At 34.3% G+C, this 24,223-nt stretch overlaps 2 protein-coding genes across 2 annotated transcripts; both read left to right on the plus strand.

Moving 5' to 3' along the window:
- Nucleotides 1–488: 488 nt before the first annotated feature.
- On the plus strand, nucleotides 489–1,043 carry LOC131860132 (uncharacterized). Its single transcript, XM_059214505.1, has one exon. The coding sequence runs from the start codon at nucleotides 489–491 to the stop codon at nucleotides 1,041–1,043; it is 555 nt and encodes a 184-aa protein (XP_059070488.1).
- A 6,116-nt stretch (nucleotides 1,044–7,159) lies between these two features.
- LOC131041051 (aquaporin PIP2-5-like) lies at nucleotides 7,160–9,219 on the plus strand. The gene is made up of 3 exons (XM_057974029.2): nucleotides 7,160–7,532; nucleotides 8,275–8,549; nucleotides 8,941–9,219. Exons 1-3 carry the CDS (start codon nucleotides 7,160–7,162, stop codon nucleotides 9,217–9,219), a joined length of 927 nt encoding a protein of 308 aa, XP_057830012.2.
- The last annotated feature ends 15,004 nt before the right edge of the window (nucleotides 9,220–24,223 follow it).

A 24,223-nucleotide genomic window follows, 5' to 3' on the forward strand; every position in this document is an offset into this window, starting at 1 on the left:
CTGGTGTTTTCACTCACAAGTGCTACAATTGCAACCAAGTGGGTCATACCATGAGTAGATGCGCAAAGAAAGCTTCTAGTTCACATGGACCAGAAAGAAGGAATCAACTTGTGTAAGAGGATGATGGACAAAGTGTCAATTCACCCATGGGAAATGCAGGTCCTACCTTGGATGGAGAAAGCCTCATGCTAAGGAGGACATTATTGAAGGTACCCCAACACAAGGAGCCGCCACAAATAAAGTTACTCTTCAAGACTACTTGTAAGTCTCATGGTAAGGTTTGTAAGGTGATTGTAGATTCTGGATCCACTGAGAATATTGTTGCTTTGGAAATGGTAGAGAAGTTAAAATTGAAAAGGTTACCACATGTGATTCCTTATAGGGTGTCTTGGCTTAACAAGGGGCAACATGTAGTAGTAGATGAACAAACTTGGGTGGATTTTGAACTAGGAGATTATAATGATAGGATCTTGTGCGATATCCTTCCTATGGATGCTTGTCACTTGTTGCTAGGCTGCCCTTGGCAGTATGATGTCAAAGCCCAACATGATGGGGAAAATAATGTGTATGTCATTTCCAAGAATGGTAAGCAGTTTAGGATGGAACCTTTTCCTGATCAAGGGGAAGAGAAGATTGTTAGTCCAATTGTCATGATGATTAGTGGGAAAGATTTTTCATATGTCCTTAAGCAAGAGGAGACCCAAGGCTATGCTTTAGTCTTATACCCAAAGCTTAAATCTCAACAAGAGAATGGTGCAAAGAGGGAGGTTCCTAGTGAAATAAAAGCCATGTTGGATAGGTATGAAGGAGTTGTGGCCAAAGATATGCCTGATAACTTGCCTCCAATCAGAGATATTAGTCATCAAATTGATTTGATCCGTGGTGTAACCTTGCTCAACAAAGCTGCCTACAAGATGACTCCCAAACAGAATGAGGAGATATCAAGACAAGTGCAAGAACCATTGGACAAGGGGTTGATTAGGAAGAGTTTAATCCCATGTGTTGGAACCCAAAAAAGATGGAACATGGAGAATGTGCACTGATTCTAGAGCCATTAACAAGATCACAATTAGGTTCCGGTTTTCTATGCCTAGGATTGAAGACCTAATGGACTATCTTGGGGGGTCTTGCTACTTTTCAAAGATTGATTTGAAATCAGGTTACCATCAGATTAGAATCAGACTTGGTGATGAGTGGAAGACAACCTTTAAGACAAATGAGGGCTTATATGAGTGGTTGGTGATGCCCTTTGGGCTCACAAATGCACCTAGTACATTTATGTGCCTCATGAATGAGGTGTTGGTTGAATTTATTGGAAAATTTGTTATTGTTTATCTTGATGAAATCTTGGTGTTTAGCAGGTCCAAGGAGGAGCATTTGAAGCATTTGGATCAGGTTTTGAGGAAGCTTCATGAGGAGAAACTGATAATCAATCTCAAAAATTATGAATTCATGAAAACTGAATTGGTGTATCTAGGCTTTGTGGTTTCTAAGGGATGTTTAAAAATGGATCCTTCAAAGGTTGAGGCTATTGTCAATTTGCCTACACCTAGGACAGTAGGTGATGTTAGGAGCTTTCACGGATTGGCTTCTTTTTATAGAAAATTCATCAAGTTTTTTATTCATATTTGTGCTCCAATTCTTGACACTATAAAAGGAGGAATCAAATGCATGTTTAAATGGACAGGGAGGGCATCCCAAAGCTTTGAGATTTTGAAGAGGAAGGTTGGATAACTTCCTACCTCGAGGCTCCCTAACTTTGATCAACTTTTTACAGTTGAATGTGAGGCGTCCTCTATTTTTAAACCATTTTCAATCATCTTTGCAAAACTCAGAGTACATTGTAATTTGAGTGCTTGACTCATTTCACAGGTAAGATTATCAATGAATATTTCTATTTTCTCTCGATCTACCACTATTCTAGGGTACCTAATAAACAATCGTCTTCATCGTTGTAGAAAGGCCATGCAAGATTCCCCATTCTTTTGTTTGATATTACATATATCCAACATTGTTGTCTCATATTGTATGTTATATGAGTATTGTGAAATGAACTTGTTCATAAGATCCTCAAATGATCTAATCCCAGGTGGTAATTTAGAGAACCATTCCATTGATTGTCCACTCAAACTTTTGAAAAATAAACATATGAGATAAGTTTCATTGTGCGCAAATTCCATATTCATGGTACAAAATTCCCTAATGTGATCTTGAGGATCCGTTTTCCCATCATATTTATGATATTTTGGAATCTCACAATGTTGTGGGAATGGTATCATGTTCAAGCTCATGGCAAAAGGATATGGGCAAATATTTTCGAAGGAGTATCTTTTAGAACTCTTTCCATTCTGCATATCTTGTATCTGTTGTTGCAAAGTTTGCATTTGTTGAGTGAGAATTAAAAGAGGATTATCAACACGGGTTATCCTTGTATCCCCATGAGTTATTGTGTCACCATGATCTCTTCTTGTTTCATCTTGGTTCCTTGTGGTATCCTCATGATTTCTAGTTGTATCATCATGATTTTTAGTTGTATCATCACAGTCTCTTCTAGCATCACTATTCACCCGATTTATGTTTTCGTCATCTTGGTCATTGTTGTGTTGAGTATGACTTGATTCAACATCTTGTCTCAACAATTCTAGATCAAAATTTTGAGGTAATTTAGCCCCTGATTTTGGTAACATCAAGATGTATTTTTTATTTTTTGGTTTCTAACATTCTTTCCATCATTTTGTCAAATTTAGGATCCTGTTGAAGTTCTCTAATGATCACATTAATTTCTTCCTCTTCTTTATTTGAGTATCCAAATTAATGGTAAGTGGTATTTTCCTCCTCCATTTCTTGTTGTCATTTCAATTGCTCGTGTTGAGCTCTAGTCCAAAATGACATTGAATGTTTTCGAGATGTGTCTCAATAGGTGATCAATTGTTCAGGTAAATATGCTAAGTTGATTCTACCACCTCTATTGGTATGTTGAGATAAAGCATCTCTTTGTTGAAGGGCATATACTTTAAGGTTTCTTCGTCAAACTCCGTTCCACAACCACGTAGATAGTTATGAAAATGGTGTAGGAATGTGCAGTGTTTTAACATAAGTTTATGGTTTATGTATTAAAACTTACTTTTTTTCAAGAGTGCTTTATAACTAAGTTTCCTCTTTTTGAGACGACACAAAATGGTCATATAGGTATTATGATAATTTGCAAGTTTTTGATACTAATGAGAGTGCAAACTTTATGAAATTTTGATAGAACCAAGTTAAAAAAGGAACGATATATCCAATGCAAAGAACAAGGTTATTTTGATCAAGCTTTGTAGTTTTGTGATGAAGGATGATATATCCTGATAAGAAACTATGTTTGTAAGATCAATTTATCAAAGATAAGCGATTATGCACTTTAGAATGTTAGGTTTAAAACTTGTTGAGATGAATACTTGTATAAACCTTAAGTGTGATCTAGTTTTATATGCAAATTGCTCAAGAAACCTGTTTGTTTGACTAGTTATGAAATCTGTGACAATTGAAATGAGCTCTTCTCGAAAATGGGTATCCAAATCTGTTTTCAAAGTTTTCTGGTGACTAGTGGAAGTACCCTATGTTTTGAATGTGCTAAAACAAATGCGTTGCATGATTGTGTGAATGCACTGTAGGATTTGACAAATGCGCTAGATTGTGTTGTAAATGCGCGACTCTACATTGTGTATGCGCTATCAGGTTTTGTAAATGCACTATTGTTTAACAAATGCGCTACCGAATACCACAAATGCGCTAAAAGGTTTTGTATATGTGCTACATTATTGTTCAAATGCGCTGCAGAAAATTTCAAATGTAGTTTTCTGTGTTGTAAATGTGTGATTCTGCATTTTTTCTTTGCAAATTTTCAATTTTCTATTGTTTTCAAAAGAGATGATTTTTCTGTTTTGATTTAAGAACGTAACATAAACACAACAGACATAATGTTTGGAAAATAGAATTGAAAAGACAAGCACAATTCTTATGGTAGGCCAGGACAATAGTTGTTGAATCTCACGTGGGTTTCCCCGAGGCTACACTATTCAAAGCGGATACTTAGATGTTTGACCCCACTGGCTCCACTCTACGATACTCACTTCTCTGGGGCAGCCAAACATCAGTTTCCATGAAAACTCCTTATGGAAAACTTCGTATCTCTACTAAGAACCGTATGTGTGTGAGTCTCATCAGAGGTCCAACCTCCTGTACCAACAACCAGAAGGATTTTGGCTTCTATACAAGAAAGTTTTTAGTAAGGGCATCCGGTTGAGTGGCCATACATGCGGCATGTTACGCTATGTTAAGGAAGGCCTCCCAACCTATAGAAGTTGCGCTCTATAGGCTTTATGGGGAGTCATAATGTCGGTATGGACTAATCAACACTTATTGCCTGCAGCTTTTATTACAAACACAATTTATTTATAGCGGTTTGAAATAGCTTGTCTTTAGCCCGTTACCATTTGGGTCGTTCCCTCTCACTGGCCTTATTGGCAACTCGGGAGGCAGGCCCTCTAAGGGTTACACATTAAAAATGGGTCTGGTTTTCTGATCACCTGGTTGACGTGAGATAATACTAACCTACCACTTTGCAAGCACAATGAACACTCGATTAATTAACCCTCTAAATTAGTCTAAGTGCAACTATTTAAAGAAAACACAAATGCAAGTTGCATGTTGTTAATTAACCTCCTAATTAAGTTATGTGAAGCAAAAATGGTCAATTATTGAACCCCTAGTTAAACTAGATGTGAAAATGCATGAAAAACACCTGCAAAACCACCAGTTAGTTGTTTGAAAGATTTTGTCTTCGACGGTTGAAAAGCTGCAAGTGTTAGATAACAACCCATTTTGATTTTTTTTGCAAATTGTCAAGACAAATGCACTGAAACAACAAATGCGCTAAAACTAACTGCAAATGCGCTATCTAAATTAACAAATGCACTACCCTAATCTTCAAATGCGCTAGATTGCGTTACATATGCGCTAAAATGTAATAAATATGCTATTAAATCTAGCAAATGTGCTATTAAACTTAACAAATGCGCTACCGGATAGAACACATGCATTGTATAAAGTCACAAATGCGCTAAAAAGGCTTACAAATGCGTTAAAAAATGAGTAAATGAGCAACTTTTCTAAACCCGTGAGAATGAAAGACAAAATATAGAAAGTGAGGCCTAAGCCCCATAGTGGACGCCAAAATGTGTAACCTAGAAATATACTTGAAAAGTGAACTTGCAAGATTGATTAGTTTTTCACAAATAACAAGAGAAATCCTACAAAATTCTTCAAAAGTTACCAATGAAACAAATAAAGGATTTAAATTTTAGAACATTATACCTTCACTTACTGTCCCATTATGTCCTATCACCATTTGAACTTGGTTGTAGATATTTGCTCTCAGATTGCACTGTAGTTGCTTCCAAGATGACAACTTGATGAATGGACTGATGAATAGATGTTTGATAAAAGCGAAATGATTGTGCAAAACTATATGAAAATGATTAAGCCAAAGGCACACTTCTAATTTGCTTAGATTGCTTGACTGCTAAAACTCATGTGATTGCAAGATAATTCCTAAATGACTATTAGCTCTAAAATACTTAGGAAATGCCCTTTTTATAGATTTTCATGAACAAAAATCCCATGTGGAAGAGATCAACGGTTGAGATTAAATCTTGCAATATTGATGGCTTTGAAGAAATTGGTTGGAATGTGAGAGAAAAAGGAGGAAGATGTTCCTCCTACACATGCAGGATGGAGGAAAAGGTGGAAGGAGAAGTCAAGTGTTAGAAGGCTCACCTTGACTGGAGTTGAAGAATTGAGAGAACATAGGATGGTTGGAGAAGATTTAGGGATGTTGAGACAAGTGGACTCAACTTCCTCCAAAGATGTAGGGATGTTAGAGAGAATATAGAAGAATTGAAAATGTGTGTACTTACACATTATTTCATTTAAGAGATGGAAGTTGAAGATAAATATGGCTATTAATAATTTGTTTAGCCACAAAGTTGTGAGTTGGAAAAATTGAGTGATGTGGAGATGAGGTGAGTTGGAAAAAAAGATTAAATACGTAGAATTATTTAATTAATGAAGACTTTAGAAAAATGCATAGTGCATGATTAAATATTGAATAAGATTGAATTAGAAGAATGACTAAATGAATTAAAGAATGCATAGTGCATGATTAAATATTGAATAAGATTGAATTAGAAGAATGACTAAATTAATTAAACTTTTTAATTTAATTATTTAATAGAAGAATAAGCATTAAAATGAATAAATTTAATTAAATTTGTCAATTTAATTATTTAATAGAGGAGTCTTTGGACATATAGTGTCGCAGTTAAAACACTTTGTTGGTAAAGCGGTCACCAAGATTAAATAAATAATAAATATTTATTTAATTATTCATAGCCAAAATGTATACAAATACAATATAGTTTATACACATTTAAGCTTCCTTGTCTATCTAACATACATCCCTAACTTAAACAAGTTTACCAATTTGTCAAGCACGTTGTTTTTTAAACCAGGTATAATATAGCTTTTCGCTGCAAGTCAATGGTGTAAACCCATGCAATAATTCATGTTTCCCTCTTTTGTGAGGACCACAAAATTCTGTTGCAAGATCAAAATTAAAATATAGCTATTCTCAAAGTATGGATTTACCGTGATAAACTATTATTTAACCAAAAGCTGAAATGATTATGATGGAAGAAGATAAAGTTTAGGAAAGGACTTTGGAAGGGGTGTTCCATATATCTTAAGATTTTTATTGCCATTAACACTGTTAAAAAATATAACACACTGATGATTATGGAGAGAAAAAATCCAGTACAGTTATAAATTTTCATCAGAGAGAATTTTTAACAAACTCCATATGCAAATAATCATGATAGATCAGGATTAAAGTCTCTTCTTAGAACTATACACACCTTTCTTCAAAAAGTTGATGAATACAAGTGTTAAAAAGCAGGAAGAAAAGCCATGCAATATGCAATTCTGTTCCTTTGATTGAACCAGTTCAAATCTTTCCTGTAATACTTTTCACTACTTTCACTTTCTAGGTACCATTGGAGGCTTTGTTCCTATCAGACTTGTATAAATACACCCTCAAGAAATACAAATAGTGTAAACTTAAATGGCTAAGAAGAGTGGGAATGAGATGGAGAAAGGGATTTACAGCCCTACCAAAGACTACAACCATGGCAGTTCTCATGTTCATTCTAACTTTTCTAGCAATATCAGCAATACTAGTACTAGCACTGTTCCTGCTCCTCTGTTTAACAGAAATGAACTGAGGCAGAGATCATTGTACAGGGCAATCATGGCAGAATTCTTGTCCACCTTAGTCTTTGTTTTAATAACAATTGGTACCCTGATTGAGCATGCCCATGGTCAGGCTCCCTGTGGGGGCACTCCCAACTCCAGTAGCAGCTTGGGAATGTTTGGATTGGCAAGGTCTTTTGGAGGAATGATATTCATCCTAGTGTATTGCACTTTTGGATTCTCAGGTCACAGTCATGGCTTAAGTTTTGATTTGTGTCATTGTCAAAGTATATTCTGATAATTTGCAATTTCTGGATTTGATTGTGTGAGAGTTATTACATCAACATTTCAGATCATGGAATATGATTTAGAACGTTGATGCAAAAACACTCTCACACAATCAAATCGAATCCAGAAATTGCATATTATCAACATAATGAATTGTGGAAATATGATGTCATTAAAGTCTCTTCTTCTTAAATATTTTATATATAAAAGAATTACAGTGTATTCTACTTATATTTTGAATAATTTATGGAGTTGAAGTGTTGTCAATTTGTCAATTTGGCAAGCTAGGATTTGTGGCATTGTCAAAGTGTATTCTATCTATTCTATGCTTCTGGATTTGATTTTGTTCGAGATTTTTGAACATTAACATTTGGGTCACACTAGATGATCCATCATCTGAATGAGATTTTTACAACTTTTTGAGCTTTCTCATCATAATGATTCATAATGATGAATCACGTAATGTGACTTAAAACGTTGATGTTCAAAAATCACACAATGAAATCCAGAAGCATAGAATATATATTTACATGGATTGTGAAAATCTGTTTGTGCTAAAGTCTATTCTTCTTAGATATTTTATATATAAAAGAATAACAGTGTATTCTACTTAGATTAATATTTTATGGAATTGAAGTGTGGTCAATTTGGGCAAACTTATCCTCTGATCACAATCCTTCATGAATTTATTGCTTGCAGGAGCTCACATAAACCCAGCAGTTACCTTAGGCCTCTTTCTGGCCAGAAAACTATCCTTAGCCAGGGCAGTAATGTATGTTGTAGCCCAGTGTGCTGGTGCAGTTTGTGGTGCTGGCCTTGTGAAGGGCTTGTTCAGAGCATATTACATAGGATCAACTGCTGATTATAACATTGCAATAGCCTATGGGGAATTTAAGTATGCTGATTTCATCATTGCATTTGTGTTGATTTACACACTCTTCTCTGCAACTGAGCCCCAGCAAAACTATTTTCCAGTAGGCTACTACATCCTTTTTCTCTAATCTCTATATAATACTCATGTTGTTAGTTATATTTATCTACATTGTGTATGAATATGGAAACGGTTATTCGGTTCAAAGAATGCACTAATGCATAAGTTCATGTTGTTAGTTATATTTATCTACATTGTGTATGAATATGGAAACGGTTATTCGGTTCAAAGAATGCACTAATGCATAAGTTATTGTGTATGAGGATAATTTATGCTTTGATACGTTTTAGGGGCTGGATAGCCATTTCCATCCTTAAGATTTACTTATGTATAAATCATTGTGTATAAAAATAACTTATACACTGGTACATCCTAAGAACTAAATAACCTTTTTCTGTATATGATGACGAAGCTAAGTGAAATTATTTGGACAGGTGATGGGACCTCTTCCAGTTGGATTGGGTGTTTTGATAATATATTTGGCAGTAAGCAATGCAATGGCAGAAGATGGGGATGATAAGGGCAGGATCAGCCCAGCCAGGATTGATGCTTATGTTGTTAGATTTTGGATACAGTGGCTCTTGTGGGTGGGTCCCCTGCTTGGAGCAGCTGCTGCAGCTGCTTACCATCAATACTCACTAAGATTGGGATCAGCTTCTAAAGGCAAATCCATGGAAGACCTCAAAATGCCTTCGATGAAACGATCCCCATGACCAGTCAGCAATAGTTTGGTTCACCTCTGTCAGATACTAACTTTATATTAGTTACAGCTAGGGGAATGTGTTCTACCTGCTGCCTTAGATAATGGGCAGAAGCCTAGATTAAGTGTTGAAGCATGAAAGTATGAATAAACTATGATGTTAGCATTTAAAGTTGTATTTATGCTACCATTGACTTCCTTATAAAGGTATAAGACATAATGTGATTGAGATTAATGCAATTGTGACTTATTATTCTAGTAATTCTTATTGTTATGCTATATAATTTTAGAGATATTACATGTTCTTTGGGACGTTTGATCTATAGGCTATTAAGGTAACAATCACATTTAAATAAAGTCAACTTTGAAAGTGAGAGATTTGAATTGGGCGGATTAGGCCTCAATGCAAATCAATAATTTAAATTATCAAGTTCACAAAATTATTTCTTTTAATTGAAAAAAGCAATTATAAATTAATTAATTTACATCATTTTAAAATTTGAAACATATATAATGCTATAATATATAATAAAAGTTAAGTAATGGCTAACTAATAATGGTATTAAATTTAATTGGTAATGAGTCAACCCCAATAGTAACAAATATGTGATATAATCTATCATTATCTCATGTTTGCTTGGCCATAGAACTATACTTAAGATCTATGATCTCATGATTCAAATAATAATTATGATGATATAATTTTATGAATTGTCTTTTTTGTCAACGAAATTATAGAACAAGGTAGCAATGTGGAACTGTAAAGAGCTTTACTAGGTTTAAATCTTGTCTTTGCTAATGTTAGTTTGCATCTCCCTAACACCATATAATTTCATTATGAAGCAATATTTGGCATTACTTTTCTGCATTAAATGTGGTTCCTTCTAGGTTTTCATGTCTATAAGCAAGTTTTACCTATTATAAATGGTCTCTTCTCAAGCATCCCAAGAAGTTTGTATCCAATCTTTCCACAAGGTATTTCCACTAAAACATATCTAAATATAGTTCTTTCTATCCTAAAGTTCGATTGTGCATGTTGCTAGCAATTTTAAAATTTTTTTGTCTCCCCTAAAAGTATGCTATGATGGGTAAGGCCTAGGTATCACATGGGATCCACATTGATGAATGCAAAACCTTACACAGGGTTTCTTTCCTTTTTTTCTTAAGAGCCATGAAAAGGCTATCCTTAAGCATGGTCTGTGGTATGTTCATTTGTCTTCGTTATTCTTTATGCCTTGGACCAGGGACTTCAACATTTGTAATGATAAATATCTCAATATCCTTGTTTGGATGGAATTTCATGGGTTTCCTTTTGTGTTATAATTTTCTAACCAAGATAACCTCTTCCATAGGTAATGTCATTTGTGTCAAACCTAACAAGTTCTTCTCATGTTGCCACCAAAAGAGGTCTATGTTGAATTCGATCTCTCCAAGGATCTAAAGGAGACTATTGATATACAAATTGGCTAAATGAAACACACTCAATGCGTCCTCTATCTAAACTTAATAGATACATGCTATTATTGTCAATCTTATAAAAACAAAAATTGAGAGAGCTCTCTAGTTAATGCTTGTAATAGTCCTACCACTTGACCAAAACCTTGCTTCTATAAAAAATAGGAAGGATGGTCAACTATGGTTGTTCACAAAGTCAAGACTAATAGTAATGGTGAGGATCCACCTAATTCCTTCATTGGAAATAGTGGCACATTGTTAAAAATTCAAGGGAGTATAGTTTCAAAATCTCAAGACCTAGGAAAAATATGTTATTCATTCTCATGGGGAGACATTTGCAAAGGCAAATAAGAAAAAAATCACCAAAGTGCCACTAGTGGTATTGGTTTTATCTTCTCAAGTAAGAAATACTTCCAAATCCCCTTCACCATCCCTTTTTATTGAATGAAAGATCTTTTTAATGCTTTGGGAATTCTACAAGATGTCATGGACACTCAACATTCCTTTATGAGTTATTTGCTAAAATCAGCAAATTTAATTTTAAACTTTTCATTATTGAGAAAAGGATTGGTGGATATATTCAAGTTGATAAGGAGGAAGATGGTAGGATCTTTTAGAATTGGGATGTTGTGTCTCCAGTGAACAAGTTGGATTATGATCTTTTTAGGTTAAAATAAGACAGTGTAACCTCACTTGTGAAGTTATAAAAACGAGAAGAAGACCATGATAAAGATTGGTCATTCTTGATAAGGATATATATATATATATATATATATATATATATATATATATATATATATATATATATATATATATATATAAAGCATAATATAACATGTTCATTTAGATTAGAAATTTTAAAATATATAATAGTGCTACAATAATAAATATTCTCACTTACAAACTTGTTGAACCGAGAGAAGGGCCTAAGTTTTAGTGTGTGAAAAAAAGAACAACATAACTAATAGGAATGTAAGGGTGGGTCCTAGCATGCTAGGATGGAGAGAATAAAAAGAAGTATTTTGAGGGAAAAAATAACTCCAATACTTTGCTAAACTTCATGATATCTTCTAAAAGCAAAAGTTGGAGGTACCTAATCTATTGAAGCAATTGTAGGTTGGGGTGTTCTATTCTTCTATTTTATCTTTTATTGTTACTTGGTCTAGGTGGTCTTTTTTTTATAGTGTTGGTATTTGCAATTAGCAAACATTTTGATATTGTTGTGTTGTGTATTTGCTAGTATTTCCTTGGATGTAAAGGGTTTTGTAGGCCCTTCAAAACCTAGTTTTACCTAATTAATCAAAAGTCATTAGCTATCTTTCCACTAATTGATTTAAAAAAAATAATTAACAAAATAATAAGGGCACACATTTGATGTTGTGTTAATTTTTATGATTGAAATATGAGTATTTTTGGTGTACTCAATATTTGTTCTTTTTAATCTTAAACATTTTAATACCATGGTGGTATAAAATCTAGATTCAAAGTACTACACTTCTTGTTCTAATCACATAGTCACATTTTGAGTGTAAGCACCTTGAATTATGGGTCGAAGTTTAAGTTTAGCTGATATCAAGAAAAAAATGGCCACCCTTGGCCCCCTTCTATTCTTCATTTCCATGTACTTACCCTTATGTTGATAACATTGTTATGAGATTCGTCAATAATACTGACATCATTTATAGTCCCATTCATGTTGATATACATCTTTGTGTTTCTTATGTTTAAAATTAAACTTGAAATATAATTTATTAGAATAAGAAGTGTTAGAGGTCCCATTGTATATGAGATTGTTATCTAATAATTTAAAACTCATGAATATGCATATTAGTACATAATTGTAAAAATAAATTTTAATTGTTGTGAAACACTTATTATTTGATAATATGAAGGATGATATTTATGAATAATTATTGAAGCTCAATTTCTCGTGATTAATAAGGAATAGTTGCCAATTTAAGTACATATAAAATCATTGATTTACTCATTTTATCTTTGTTCTCATTGTCACAATTTAGTAGATGACTTTAAGTCCAACGAAAACATTAACTAAGCCCCCAAAAGAATGAATATAAACATATTGTTGAGACTAAAACCGATTATATGTATCACAAAAATAATTTAGAAAGTGATATGTCATCGTAAATATAATATTTAAACATATGTCATTCAAAGAAGTGAGTCATAGAGTTGCATTTACCATGTTAAATTTTAAATTGAGGTGTAACAATCCCAATGAAAATGAATTTGGAAAGCAAAGTCAAGCATATGAGTGAGTGGGTCTTTACTTTATAGCCTTAATTGTATCCTTGTCATGTTTTTAGTAAAAAGTGCCTTAGTAAAATAAAAAAACAAGTATACATACAATCATATATAATAGCTATTTTATTATGAAATGATTTGAATTTAGAAACTAGTATTTCTTTTGATTTCAACATTTTAAATGAAGAGATACAAGGAATAGAGGTAGTCATGGTAGCAAGTTGAGAGACTAACCTAACACTTTGTTGGATGGAACCTAAGGCTCATAAGAGATTCTTAGTAATGAAAACATAAGTAAAATCACTTTAAAAGTGATAAATGCATACTATAAAATAATAAGAATAAGAATACCTTGAAAAAATAATCATGAAATTACAAAATTTTTAATTGGTGTGAAGAAAAAAATGATTTTTTATATTAAGAGGATATTAAGTATAAATGAATATGAAACTAAATCTGAATATAATGAGATGAGACTGAAATATAAATATTAGGGTCTAAGTAAATGATACTAAGAAATGAAAGAGTTGAGAAGAAATAACAAGCACATTTGATTTGTAGTGTGATAAAGATTTTTATCTTATTGAGCACTTGATGTCTTGTGATAAAAGATTGTCCAATTTGAGATCTAGTTACACAATGATGAAATAAAAAGATATGTGAGGTTATATAAATGTAAGGAATAAAATAATTTACACTTCATATTTCTGATTGTTTAATAAATAAATAAATAAATCAAAATCCACTTCGAATATGTAACAAATAAGTCCTATTTTAATATATTCTATCAAATAAAAGAGAGGAATTAGAAAATGTATCATAAAGCTAGAAATACTTATAAAAATGAAATGTATTCCCCTAATGTAAATGTCAAATTTGAATGTATAAATGAATTGGAGAAGACTATAGATTGTTGCAAATAAAATATCAAGGTTTTGTGATAAAAAATATTAAAGCAAGGCACTATTTTTATAATAATGTGATGTCGTTGTGATCTTGGGGTACTATTACCCTATAGGAGTGCAGATTACTTTCAATCATGTGAATCTACAATTTTCAAGAATGCTTCCTCTTCAATATGTGACTATGGCTCCCCTTGCAATTTACTTGTTTGACCTCCAACATGTAGGATATGCCAAATCTAATCAAGAGATAGTAAAATGGGTTGTGATTTTTAAGAGACTATCTCAATCAATCCATTGCTTAGTGTATTTTCACTAGGATCTATGAAAGCATTATAGGGAATTGGAAATTTTGTAGACCTAAGTGAGAGTGATTGCAAAGGTGTAAATAATAAAAAAACCCAATGGGGAACTTAATAAAATGTGTTTTGTGCTAATGATGAATTCAACAAATGTAATGAAAAATGGGAATTCTAGAAGGGAAAAGAAAGAGGGTGAAACACTAGAAAATTTAATGAGGGATTTAAATGGTAGTGAATTTTAAATATTAGGGAAAAGATTTATATGAAAAATGAATGGTCAAAAAAATAATAATAGTATATGATAGTGAAAACGAGGAAGGAAAATTACAAAGAATATGCAACTTAAAGGAAGGAAAATTACAAAGAATATGATAGTGATAACGAGGAAGGAAAATTCTAGAACCTCTTGGTAGATTTGATTCCCTCTATATTTTATAATGGATTTATAATTTACCTTTTGAATGAGATGAATCACAAGGACTTCTAATTCCGAATGAGATAAAAGTGGTAAAATTGGCTTGAATATGGACTTATCCTCACATGTAATAAACATAATTAGGGTTGATATAAAAATTAAGAGTTTCACTAAGTATATATAAGGTCATTTGTGAATGTGCGGTGCAAGTTATATGAAATGGGGAAATTTAGTATGTAGTTTTAGCTTCATAATAGTTGTCAAGGGTGGTATTGAAAGGCTTAGAAAACATGCAAAGTCAAATTTGATTAATAGGGAAGATAGAAATAAATGAGAAAATACCTAAAAATATAATAGGAAACACACAAAAATTAGTACAAAAATAAACTAAGATGCAAGGTATGAGATTTTTGTTTTTACATTTCCCCCCACTTTAGTGGGTTGATTATACTAAGTGGAAGATGCCTATTATAATTAAAGTATAATAAATGTGTCATTGCATTAATACAAGTACAGACAAAAATGAATACAAATATTCATATAGTCTTTTTTGTTTTTCTTTCATGCACATGTATCTATTCTACAATGCACCACATCAAATCAATGGAGTCATAGATACAAGAGCAATTCTATAAAACATAGTACTGTAGTAAATTTTATTCCTTCACAATTTCACACTCTATTTAGACCCCTAATTTAGTATGTCTTTTTCTAGGTCATTTTTAACCATATTTAGAACCTATCACATTCTACTATCGTCATATGATAAATTTGAGACTAGATACTATGTTATGGATTTTGATACTTTTCCACCACTTTATTTGGTCCCTATTTGAGAGGATTAGAGCCCCAACACCCCAGTCTCTCCAAACAAGGCCCAACTTCAAACATGTGTATCGAGCTCCATCATTTGTGATTTGATCTCGATATTTTCATTTGATCATTGGATGTTGGCCTAAATTTGTAAATACCTAGTGAACCCTGTATACAAAAATATTTTATCATTCACAAGGGAGAATAAGAAATTCTAAGTATTGCCTAATTCAATCAGGAGTAGTTCTAAGTACAAGGAGAAACAAGCTATAGAAACATATATTCAAGTATGATTTCATGATTGATTTTATTATGTTTATGTAGCATCCTAAAATTGCGCCCTTGTACATTTTTTACTGCAATGGGTCCCTACCTTAGCGTTTGCGCCCCTAGGCTTGATGGGGACCTGATTCTGCTCATATCACTCAAGAATGATTGCATTTTTTTTCTTTTACATCAGCTAGGCACCTTGTCCTAGCCCCAAAATGGGGTAGGACTAGAGCACTACATCCTAGTCCTAATTAGGACCAGGGCGCCATGCGCCAGTCCTCCCTATTTTGGGCCCCTTTAAAACCCTCTTCCCTATTTAAAAAATGAGTAGGATTCCTAGCTTCATGTCGACTCATGTCAAGAAATTAGCAAGTTTTCTGACATACAAGTATAAAAGGAGGCTTTCCCCTCTCATTTTGGGATCCATCAACAAGAATACACACATGACATCAAGCATTTAAGCATTCATTCAAGCATTAAAGCAATTGAGAAAGCAAATAGTCTTCCTTCAAGCCTTGGAGCAACAACAAAGTCAAGATTCAAGCATCGAAGTGGAGATTTACATCATATTTTATCAAAGACTTCATGAAACCCTAATCTCATGTGGAGACAAACAAAACTTCACAAGGAGGTATATCATTTGGTTTTTAGTCATTATTCAACATCTCCCTCAAAAGAAGAATCTTCATTTACAACAATTCAATGATCTTTTATCTCTATTTCATGGTTAATTCCAAAGTTGGGGTTTGACTTAGGCAAGCCCATATTCCCAACCTATTTCCCTTTCTTTACGTGTGTTCCTAGTAGGTATGAAGCTGCGATCTTCAAGATAGGCATTATTTGCAAAGACAAATGAAGCCTCTTTGGTATGCGAAAAATTAGGAGAACCAGAGTGACGAGCATTCCAGACTTGACATTTTTGGATCTTTTTTAGGGTTCAAATCCAAATTTGCATACACTTCTCAGATTTAAGTGTGTGACTCAATTTGACGATTGTAGCTCATCGTTTCTGTATTTTTACCTTCATTTTCAACACTTTTCTCTAATTTCAACAATTCAACTCACAAAAGAGGGTAAACAAATTCAAACCCCCTTGAATCCAATTAGTATTCATTCCTTATCATTATTGATTTGTGATCGAATCTATTGGATTCACCCCTCTTTTGAATGCAATGGCAAATTAAGGGTTTTTATCCTTCAATGGTGGAAACCCTAATTTTCCACCCATAACAGTTTATTATTTTATTGCATCAACGCTTGGATGACTTGTCTAAAGAGCATTGCATCACCACAATTTGTTAGGCCCAATATGGAAAGCTAATGTACTGAGAGGGGAGGGGTGAATCAGTACTTCAAAACTTTTCTTCAACAATAACTTTACTGTTATGCATAAACCGAATAGTGCAATAACATAATATAAAGCTAAAACAAATAGATAATAATCATACATGATTCACTCCATAACACATATATTTTGGTTACGCAAAAACTCTTGGTTAGAGAGAAAAACTGCGGTGGGGATGGCACCCACAACTTCACTACTGCAATAATAAAGGGTGCTCGGTTAGAGCTACATGTTTAGCTATTTCTGATAGCTTACCCTGTTAGGAGTAACAAGATTTGTTAGATCTACCTTGCTAAAGGATTTTACAACACTTCATCTAAATGCTGCACCTGGTTAGAGGCTTTACAATTTATAGACTTGATTAGAGTCTTTTACCCTGTTAAAGGTTTCTCCTACAACTTCAAAATACTACAATAAATTATTACAAATATCTGCAACTTTACATCTGGAATGTTATAGCAGATTCTATGTGCTCAGAATAAGATTACCTTGCTTATAGCATTCCTCGGTAACCCATATAGTAACTTGATAAACCCTTTTGTTTACTCTGTTCTTTGGCTGTTCTCTGAAATCCTTCTCGGTGACCTCTGTGTCTCTGTAACAGTCATGACACTTAGTGCTTTCACATGTCTTGCTTCATATATCTCTATATCTTCCTTTCTGTCATGCTACATGTATATGTCTGATCTAAATTCATGTTGTATAAATAGATCTCTTATGACGGTGATCTATTCCTTACTTCGATCTTACAAACATGTTTTATCGAATGAATAACCATGCAAAATATTTCATTGGTTAGATGACCTCAAAATCATACACAATCTTTAAGTGCAAATTTCCAATGTGATAATGGTTCTATGTGCCTCGATCTTGTAACACGTTTTCATATGTGTGTCCAGGTTCAATGAATCTGGTAACACGTTTCACTCGTTGTATATCAACTCGGTGTGTCATCTTTGTTGCTTGGTAGACATGGAATGATACTCGGTAGATAGCTTGGTGTATACTGCGCTCTGAGACTACTTTCTTCTGTAACTGACTTGACTGTTCATACCGATTGAATATTTCGGTAGTAGTAACCGACTAGAGTATATAGAATAACTTTGAACATAAAACTAATGGCAACTTGATAAATAGTAACAATCTCCCCTTTTGACATTAGTTGAGATGTTTGACAAAAACTACTTTCAAAGTTATAACTCAATAATATATATACTTGCAAAATTTGACTATACTGGCAGTATGTACAATAGTCAATGAAATAATATATCCAGATATACTCCCCTTATCAATATACTGTACAAAACTTTGATTTTGCATGCTGTTTTGTTCACTGCTCGATTCACTGCTCTTGGATACTCTGCTCACTCTACTCGGTGTACTCCCCCTGTATAGTACACTCCTTTTGTTTGATACTTTGAATACTATATCACTCTCTTAATACTCTATCACTCCCCCTTTTTGACAAACATCAAGACTTAGTTACCATTTGGTGGAGGTAACTGGTCAAAAATGGATTTGTACTTGGTTCGTGCTTCGGTGAGAGGGACAAAGAGGGCATCCTTTACATTGTCCATTAAAGAATTATGTGCTTCAATATCAACCAATAATGATATTAAGCCATCTAGAGTGCTTCCCTCTTGTGTAGTAGATAAGGAGGTGGCTCGGTTGATCTGTTATTGGACGGATGAAAGATGAGGAAGGAATAATGTCTAAAGTGTCATTATGTCCATCCTGATCTTGTGTTCTTCATTTCTTAGGTCCAATTGTTGAGCCATGAGCTGTTGTAGCTTTGTATAAAAATTCTGAATTGAATTTGGCTCTATGGTAAACTTATTTGAGAGATCAGTGATCTCTTTCTCAATTGCTGTTGTTTTACTTTTGATGTCTTTAATGAATAAAGAAAATGTACAGAGTTTCTGAAATAAATAAAGAATGTGCTTGAGTTGAGGAGTCAACTCAACAGTAAATTTGACAAGTTTAACTTTGCCAATAGCTATAGCTTTTTGTACCTCTTCTATCATTTTTGCAGTGAGCTCCTTGTCTTTTAGCTTGCTCAAATACTTTGATGCATCTACTCCAAATGTCTCTATCTTTGTTAGGAGTTCATCCAGTTGAATGTGGATGGCTGCATCTGTTGACACTGTAGCTTCAAGTAGCATATCTATTAAGAGTGCTTTCACCTTCCGAAGTACTTAATTTTTCTTTTGAATCGCCATTTGCTTCTCTTGTTCGGCCTTAGCTTTGCATAGTTCACCGAAATCAATGAGTGCTTGCCCCTTTAATTTTGATATATCTACATTGGGCAACACTAAATTGGTTTTGACAAATCAACTTTAAAACTATGCTTTTTCATCTTCTTTTCTTTACCTTTCACTGATGGAACTAAGACAATGGCTTGTGAGGCTTGATGACCCTCGGTAGGTTGCTCGGTAGAGGCAACACTTTGGTCGGTTTCTTTAGCCTCTGTAGTGTCCTTTGGTGTCTCGGTACTTGGTGTTTCAGTTACAACATTCTTAGTGCTAGAAGGTGCTGGAGACGTCTGTTCTTGAGTAGTACCTTCTCTTGCTGTAGATTTGTGACCTTCGGTGCCTTGATCTGTATCCTGATGGGTTTCGGTTGAGATAGGTTGATTGACCGGTGGATAAGGATGAACTTGTTCCAAGACTGATTCACTGGATACAAGTTTTGCATATGCATTGCCTTCTATCATTTCCTGTTCTGGTGCCTCTGTATCCATGACATCTTCATCTATTTGAATGGTGTCAGCAGGGTCTTGCTCGGTAACATCAGGATCTTGCTTGGTGACATCAACAATTTCAACTTCAGCTTGCTCACCGGCATCCTTGACTTTAAAGATTTCCTGCCACTGTGCTTTTGTCTCATTTTCTACTTCAATATACAACCCATTCATCAGTTTTAAGGCTCTTTGTTTGACGAGAAACTTTGAGTTGTAGGTTGTCAGATGTTCTTTTATTTCAGCTACTGACATGTCAAGAAAGAGATGTACCAGACTTCTTTCTCTGATCTATTTCTCCGCGTCCATTGCATACTTCCACCTATTATCAATATGCAAATAAATTTCATTCGGAAGTGACTTAGATAGTTCCAATGGAGCCAACCAGAATTTTAGAAGTGTGTAGATGACAACTTCTTCAATTTGTCTCTTTTCATCATTATTCCTGGTTTCATACTTAACATATCTAATTCCTCCAAATCCACCATATTCTTTCAGATTAGCACAGAAGTTTTCAACACTATGTACATTTACCTTCTTGGTCTTGACAATCTGAAATTTGCTTGCATCCTTAGATTCGGTATCACTAGACTCTTTTGCCAAAATGAGTCTCTGAGTAGATTTCTTGTATGTTTTTGTTACCTTGGGAACAATAACACTTTTTGTTTTCTTACTCGGTGAAGATACAAATGCTCTAGTGTTAGGTCATTTTACTGGAGGAGTCGGTGAGGCCTTTGATGAATCCAGTTTCTTTCTTTTCAACACTTTACCATTAGGCAATTCAGTGCTCAGTGTTATAGCTGCCTCTTGGGCTTCAGATTCCTCTTCAGTAATAGCTATAGTGCCTTTGACAGGTGTGGAGGAAGAGTCTTCTCCGAATTTCTCTGACAATGCCTTTATCATCTTTGTAGCCTTTCTTGTAGCTTTGGGTAGTACAATGCTCATCTTTACCTTTTCCTTCACTTCCTCATAGGTTCCATACCTTAGCTCGGTAGCATGCCTCAGTAATGTGAGAAATGCATCAATTTGCTGTTGTGTGATGTCAAAATTAATCTCGTAACCCATAGGTGACAAAGATTGAGTTCATAGTTCCACAACATTCACATAACAGTAATCAGTGTCAACTTCAAAACATATGTCATTTTTGTATTTCTCCACTAGCTGGGGTGGAATTCCATATCTATCATGCATCTTCTCTTGAAATTTACTGAAGTAATCATCCATAATATCATTAAAATTATCACCTAACTTCTTAGTGAAGTCATTGATCTGATGGGTGATTGGTTGGTGTAGTTCCCAAACAACTTTAACGACTGATGGAAAGAATTTTTCAAAATAGAAAAACATGCATACAAGTAATGATCCAAACTTTAGTGTATTAGCCGAGTTGTTCTTCTTCGGCTTCTTGATGGTGTTCAGATTTTCAAACAGGTTCTTCAGCAACACCTCACATAGGTCAATTTTCATTCCTTTTTTCACAAATTTGTATGCTAGGTCTACTGTTGCACAGGGTACACTGTTTTCCCTTGCTGATTGGAAGAAACAGTAACCTCTTACTCTAATGGCAAATTATAGTTCTTTATCAGTGACATTGTTCAATTTCAGTCCTCTGCAATTAGATTCCACTTCGGTTAAATTGATCAATTCCTTCTATGATATCATCTTTTGGGCTCGGGCATGATCATAAATGGGGTAACCGGTAATCAGATGAATGATTTCCTTGGTAATCTTAAATGGTTTCTCTTCTAGCCACATGAAATCATCGTGAACTCTACTCAGAATAAACTGGACCCACTGGGGTTTGAACACACAAGGATAGGTTAGGGCTTTAGTTAATCCCTTGATCTTAATGTACTCATACTTGCTATTCAATTTACCATCGGTACACAGCTCATCATAGGTGTCTTTGATTTCTACATGACCGAGTTCTTCAACATGATATTTGGTGAAGAATCTCACATCCTCGACTAATAGCACTCTATCCAGGATAAGTGAAAATGCGGTTTTGTCATCCGGTTCAGTAGCAACTTTGGGAGTCAAAGAGTATTTTAGTGAGGGCTTCTCAACATTCTTAACAACAATGGGATCTTGGATCTTAGGAGCCATTGTAGATTTCAAATAAAAGCTAACAAAGGATCCTTAGGGTTTCGGGATTTCAAACAGCAGACGCTTTATACTTAGCAACTAGATAAGATCGGTAAACCAGCTTAACAATGCATTGAGATTGATGTAAATACCTTGAATTTTCTTTGTAGGAGGTTTGATCGCCTTAGATTCGCTTGCTTTGCTCTCTCGAAAACTTGGTAAGTAAAAATGACGGCGAAAATGCTTTTAAGTACACAATATGCCTTATCGATCTCCGTGCAGGTTAGGTCAAAGACATTAAATGCACTCCGTTCCACTTAACTTTCTTTCCTTTTTCTGCTTTAACTGAGTAACCAAACTTCCTGTATTCACCGACTTGATAGGTTTCCTGTAAAGTGCTCCAACAGACTTTTGATAGAATTTCAAACTTACTAATACATCTTAATTATGCAAATTTTGAATTAAGTACATAATAGAATAGGAATTGTTAAGATTTAACCTTGAGAAAATGCAGTCCCTTCATACCTTTACCGATTAATTTGGAATAGGAGGACCTAACTCGGTAGGTAAGGTGCTTTGTTCATTTGACACAATTTCCTTCTTTTTCCAAATCATCTGTAATTTTTGTTTTATTTCCTCAATGTCTTTTCTAGGTTGATCTCTGCAATCTCCAGCCAAGTGTCCAACTTTGTGACAATGAAAACATGCCATACCAGGATTTCTCCATGATCTTCGGTTGTTCATCCCAAACCTTATAAAGCAGTTGCCACTTATATGCCCATATCTTCCACAACATTCACACCATATCCTTGTATTGTAAACCCATGGTACTGCAAAATACCGTCGGTAAGGATTTGTGTGAGTTCGGTAACCTCTAGCATTTGCTCGGTGTGCATACCACATATAGTTCTTTTGCTTAAACCAACACTTCTCGGTACTATGTCCATATCTATTGCAGTTTTTACAAAACCCTTTGAATTTTGCCTTCTGATAATTGTTAACAAACTTTGTCCTACATTGATTAGATGTGTGACCATATTTATTGCAATTGTAACAATAACCATTGGACTTAGTGACATTCGATTGCTTACCTTTTCTGATTTGGCACATGTTGGCAGTACGACCTTGATTTCCACAGTAGTTACAAAAAGGCTTCTTTCTTTTGATGTTCTTCTTGTTTCCAGCTTGCTTTGATGATTCTCCTCTCTCGGTAGTATGAATTCCCTTCTTGGTAGAGTCTTTTCCTTTGTAACCGAGTCCTGCATCTTTGTTGGGTCTTCTTGTATTCAGTTGCTCATCCAACATCTTTGATGCTTCATAACTCATCTTCAGTGTTTCTTTAGATTTCTTCTCTATTTCAAGTTCATCGGTCAACCTTGATACTTCAAGTTTCAATGCTTAATTCTCATCATCTTTCAGATTTGCTTCATGATGTGCATAGCCTAGTTGATCTGATAGGTTTTGTTGAATTCTAGTCAACCTTGTGATTTCATCATTCTTATCAAATACTAAGACTTCAAGATGTTGTTTCTCTCTTTCTAGATCTCTTACTTTATCCTCGGTTGTCCTCAATGCATCAAGATTTTCAGTCATCTGTGTGCTGAAATATTCATGTTCTCTTTTCATTGCTTTTAGTTGATCAGCTAGTGCTTTGTTCTTTTCTTTCAATACTCCAATCATTTCTTCAGTCTCTTCAGATATACTATTCTCAGATGATGTCTCAATTTGTTCCACTAACTCTTGAGAGTCCTGCAAATCATCAGATAATCTTCTTCTCACTTTCAGAGATTTATGCATTTGCCTTTGCATTTTTGCAATCACTTGATTAGCATGATCTAGCTCTTCTTGCAGATACATAATCCTCCGAGATTGCTTATAGCCTTCCATTGATAAGATCTTTCTCTTTAGGCAGTTAAACCCTTTTCCAAGATTGAAGCTCTGATACCAATTGTTAGGCCCAATATGGAAAGCTAATGTACTGAGAGGGGAGGGGTGAATCAATACTTCAAAACTTTTCTTCAACAATAACTTTACTGTTATGCATAAACCAAATAGTGCAATAACATAATATAAAGCTAAAACAAATAGATAACAATCATACATGATTCACTCCATAACACATATTTTGGTTATGCAGAAACTCTTGGTTAGAGAGAAAAACTTCGGTGGGGATGGCACCCACAACTTCACTACTGCAATAATAAAGGGTGCTCGGTTAGAGCTACATGTTTAGCTATTTCTGATAGCTTACCCTATTAGGAGTAACAAGATCTGTTAGATCTACCTTGCTAAAGGATTTTACAACACTTCATCTAAATGTTGCACCTGGTTAGAGGCTTTACAATTTATAGACTTGATTAGAGTCTTTTACCTTGTTAAAGGTTTCTCTTACAACTTCAAAATATTACAATAAATTATTACAAATATCTGC

The sequence above is a fragment of the Cryptomeria japonica genome, chromosome 11 (assembly GCF_030272615.1).
Source record: "Cryptomeria japonica chromosome 11, Sugi_1.0, whole genome shotgun sequence".
NCBI lineage: Eukaryota > Viridiplantae > Streptophyta > Pinopsida > Cupressales > Cupressaceae > Cryptomeria > Cryptomeria japonica.

What these genes read in the sequence shown, in the direction of transcription:
- LOC131860132 (XM_059214505.1), top strand. Translation starts at nt 489, where the DNA reads ATGGATGCTTGTCACTTGTTGCTAGGCTGCCCTTGGCAGTATGATGTC.
- LOC131041051 (XM_057974029.2), top strand. Translation starts at nt 7,160, where the DNA reads ATGGCTAAGAAGAGTGGGAATGAGATGGAGAAAGGGATTTACAGCCCT. An exon ending in TTGCACTTTTGGATTCTCAG is followed by an intron (nt 7,533 to 8,274) that starts GTCACAGTCATG and finishes TATTGCTTGCAG; the next exon opens with GAGCTCACATAAACCCAGCA. An exon ending in CCCAGCAAAACTATTTTCCA is followed by an intron (nt 8,550 to 8,940) that starts GTAGGCTACTAC and finishes TTATTTGGACAG; the next exon opens with GTGATGGGACCTCTTCCAGT.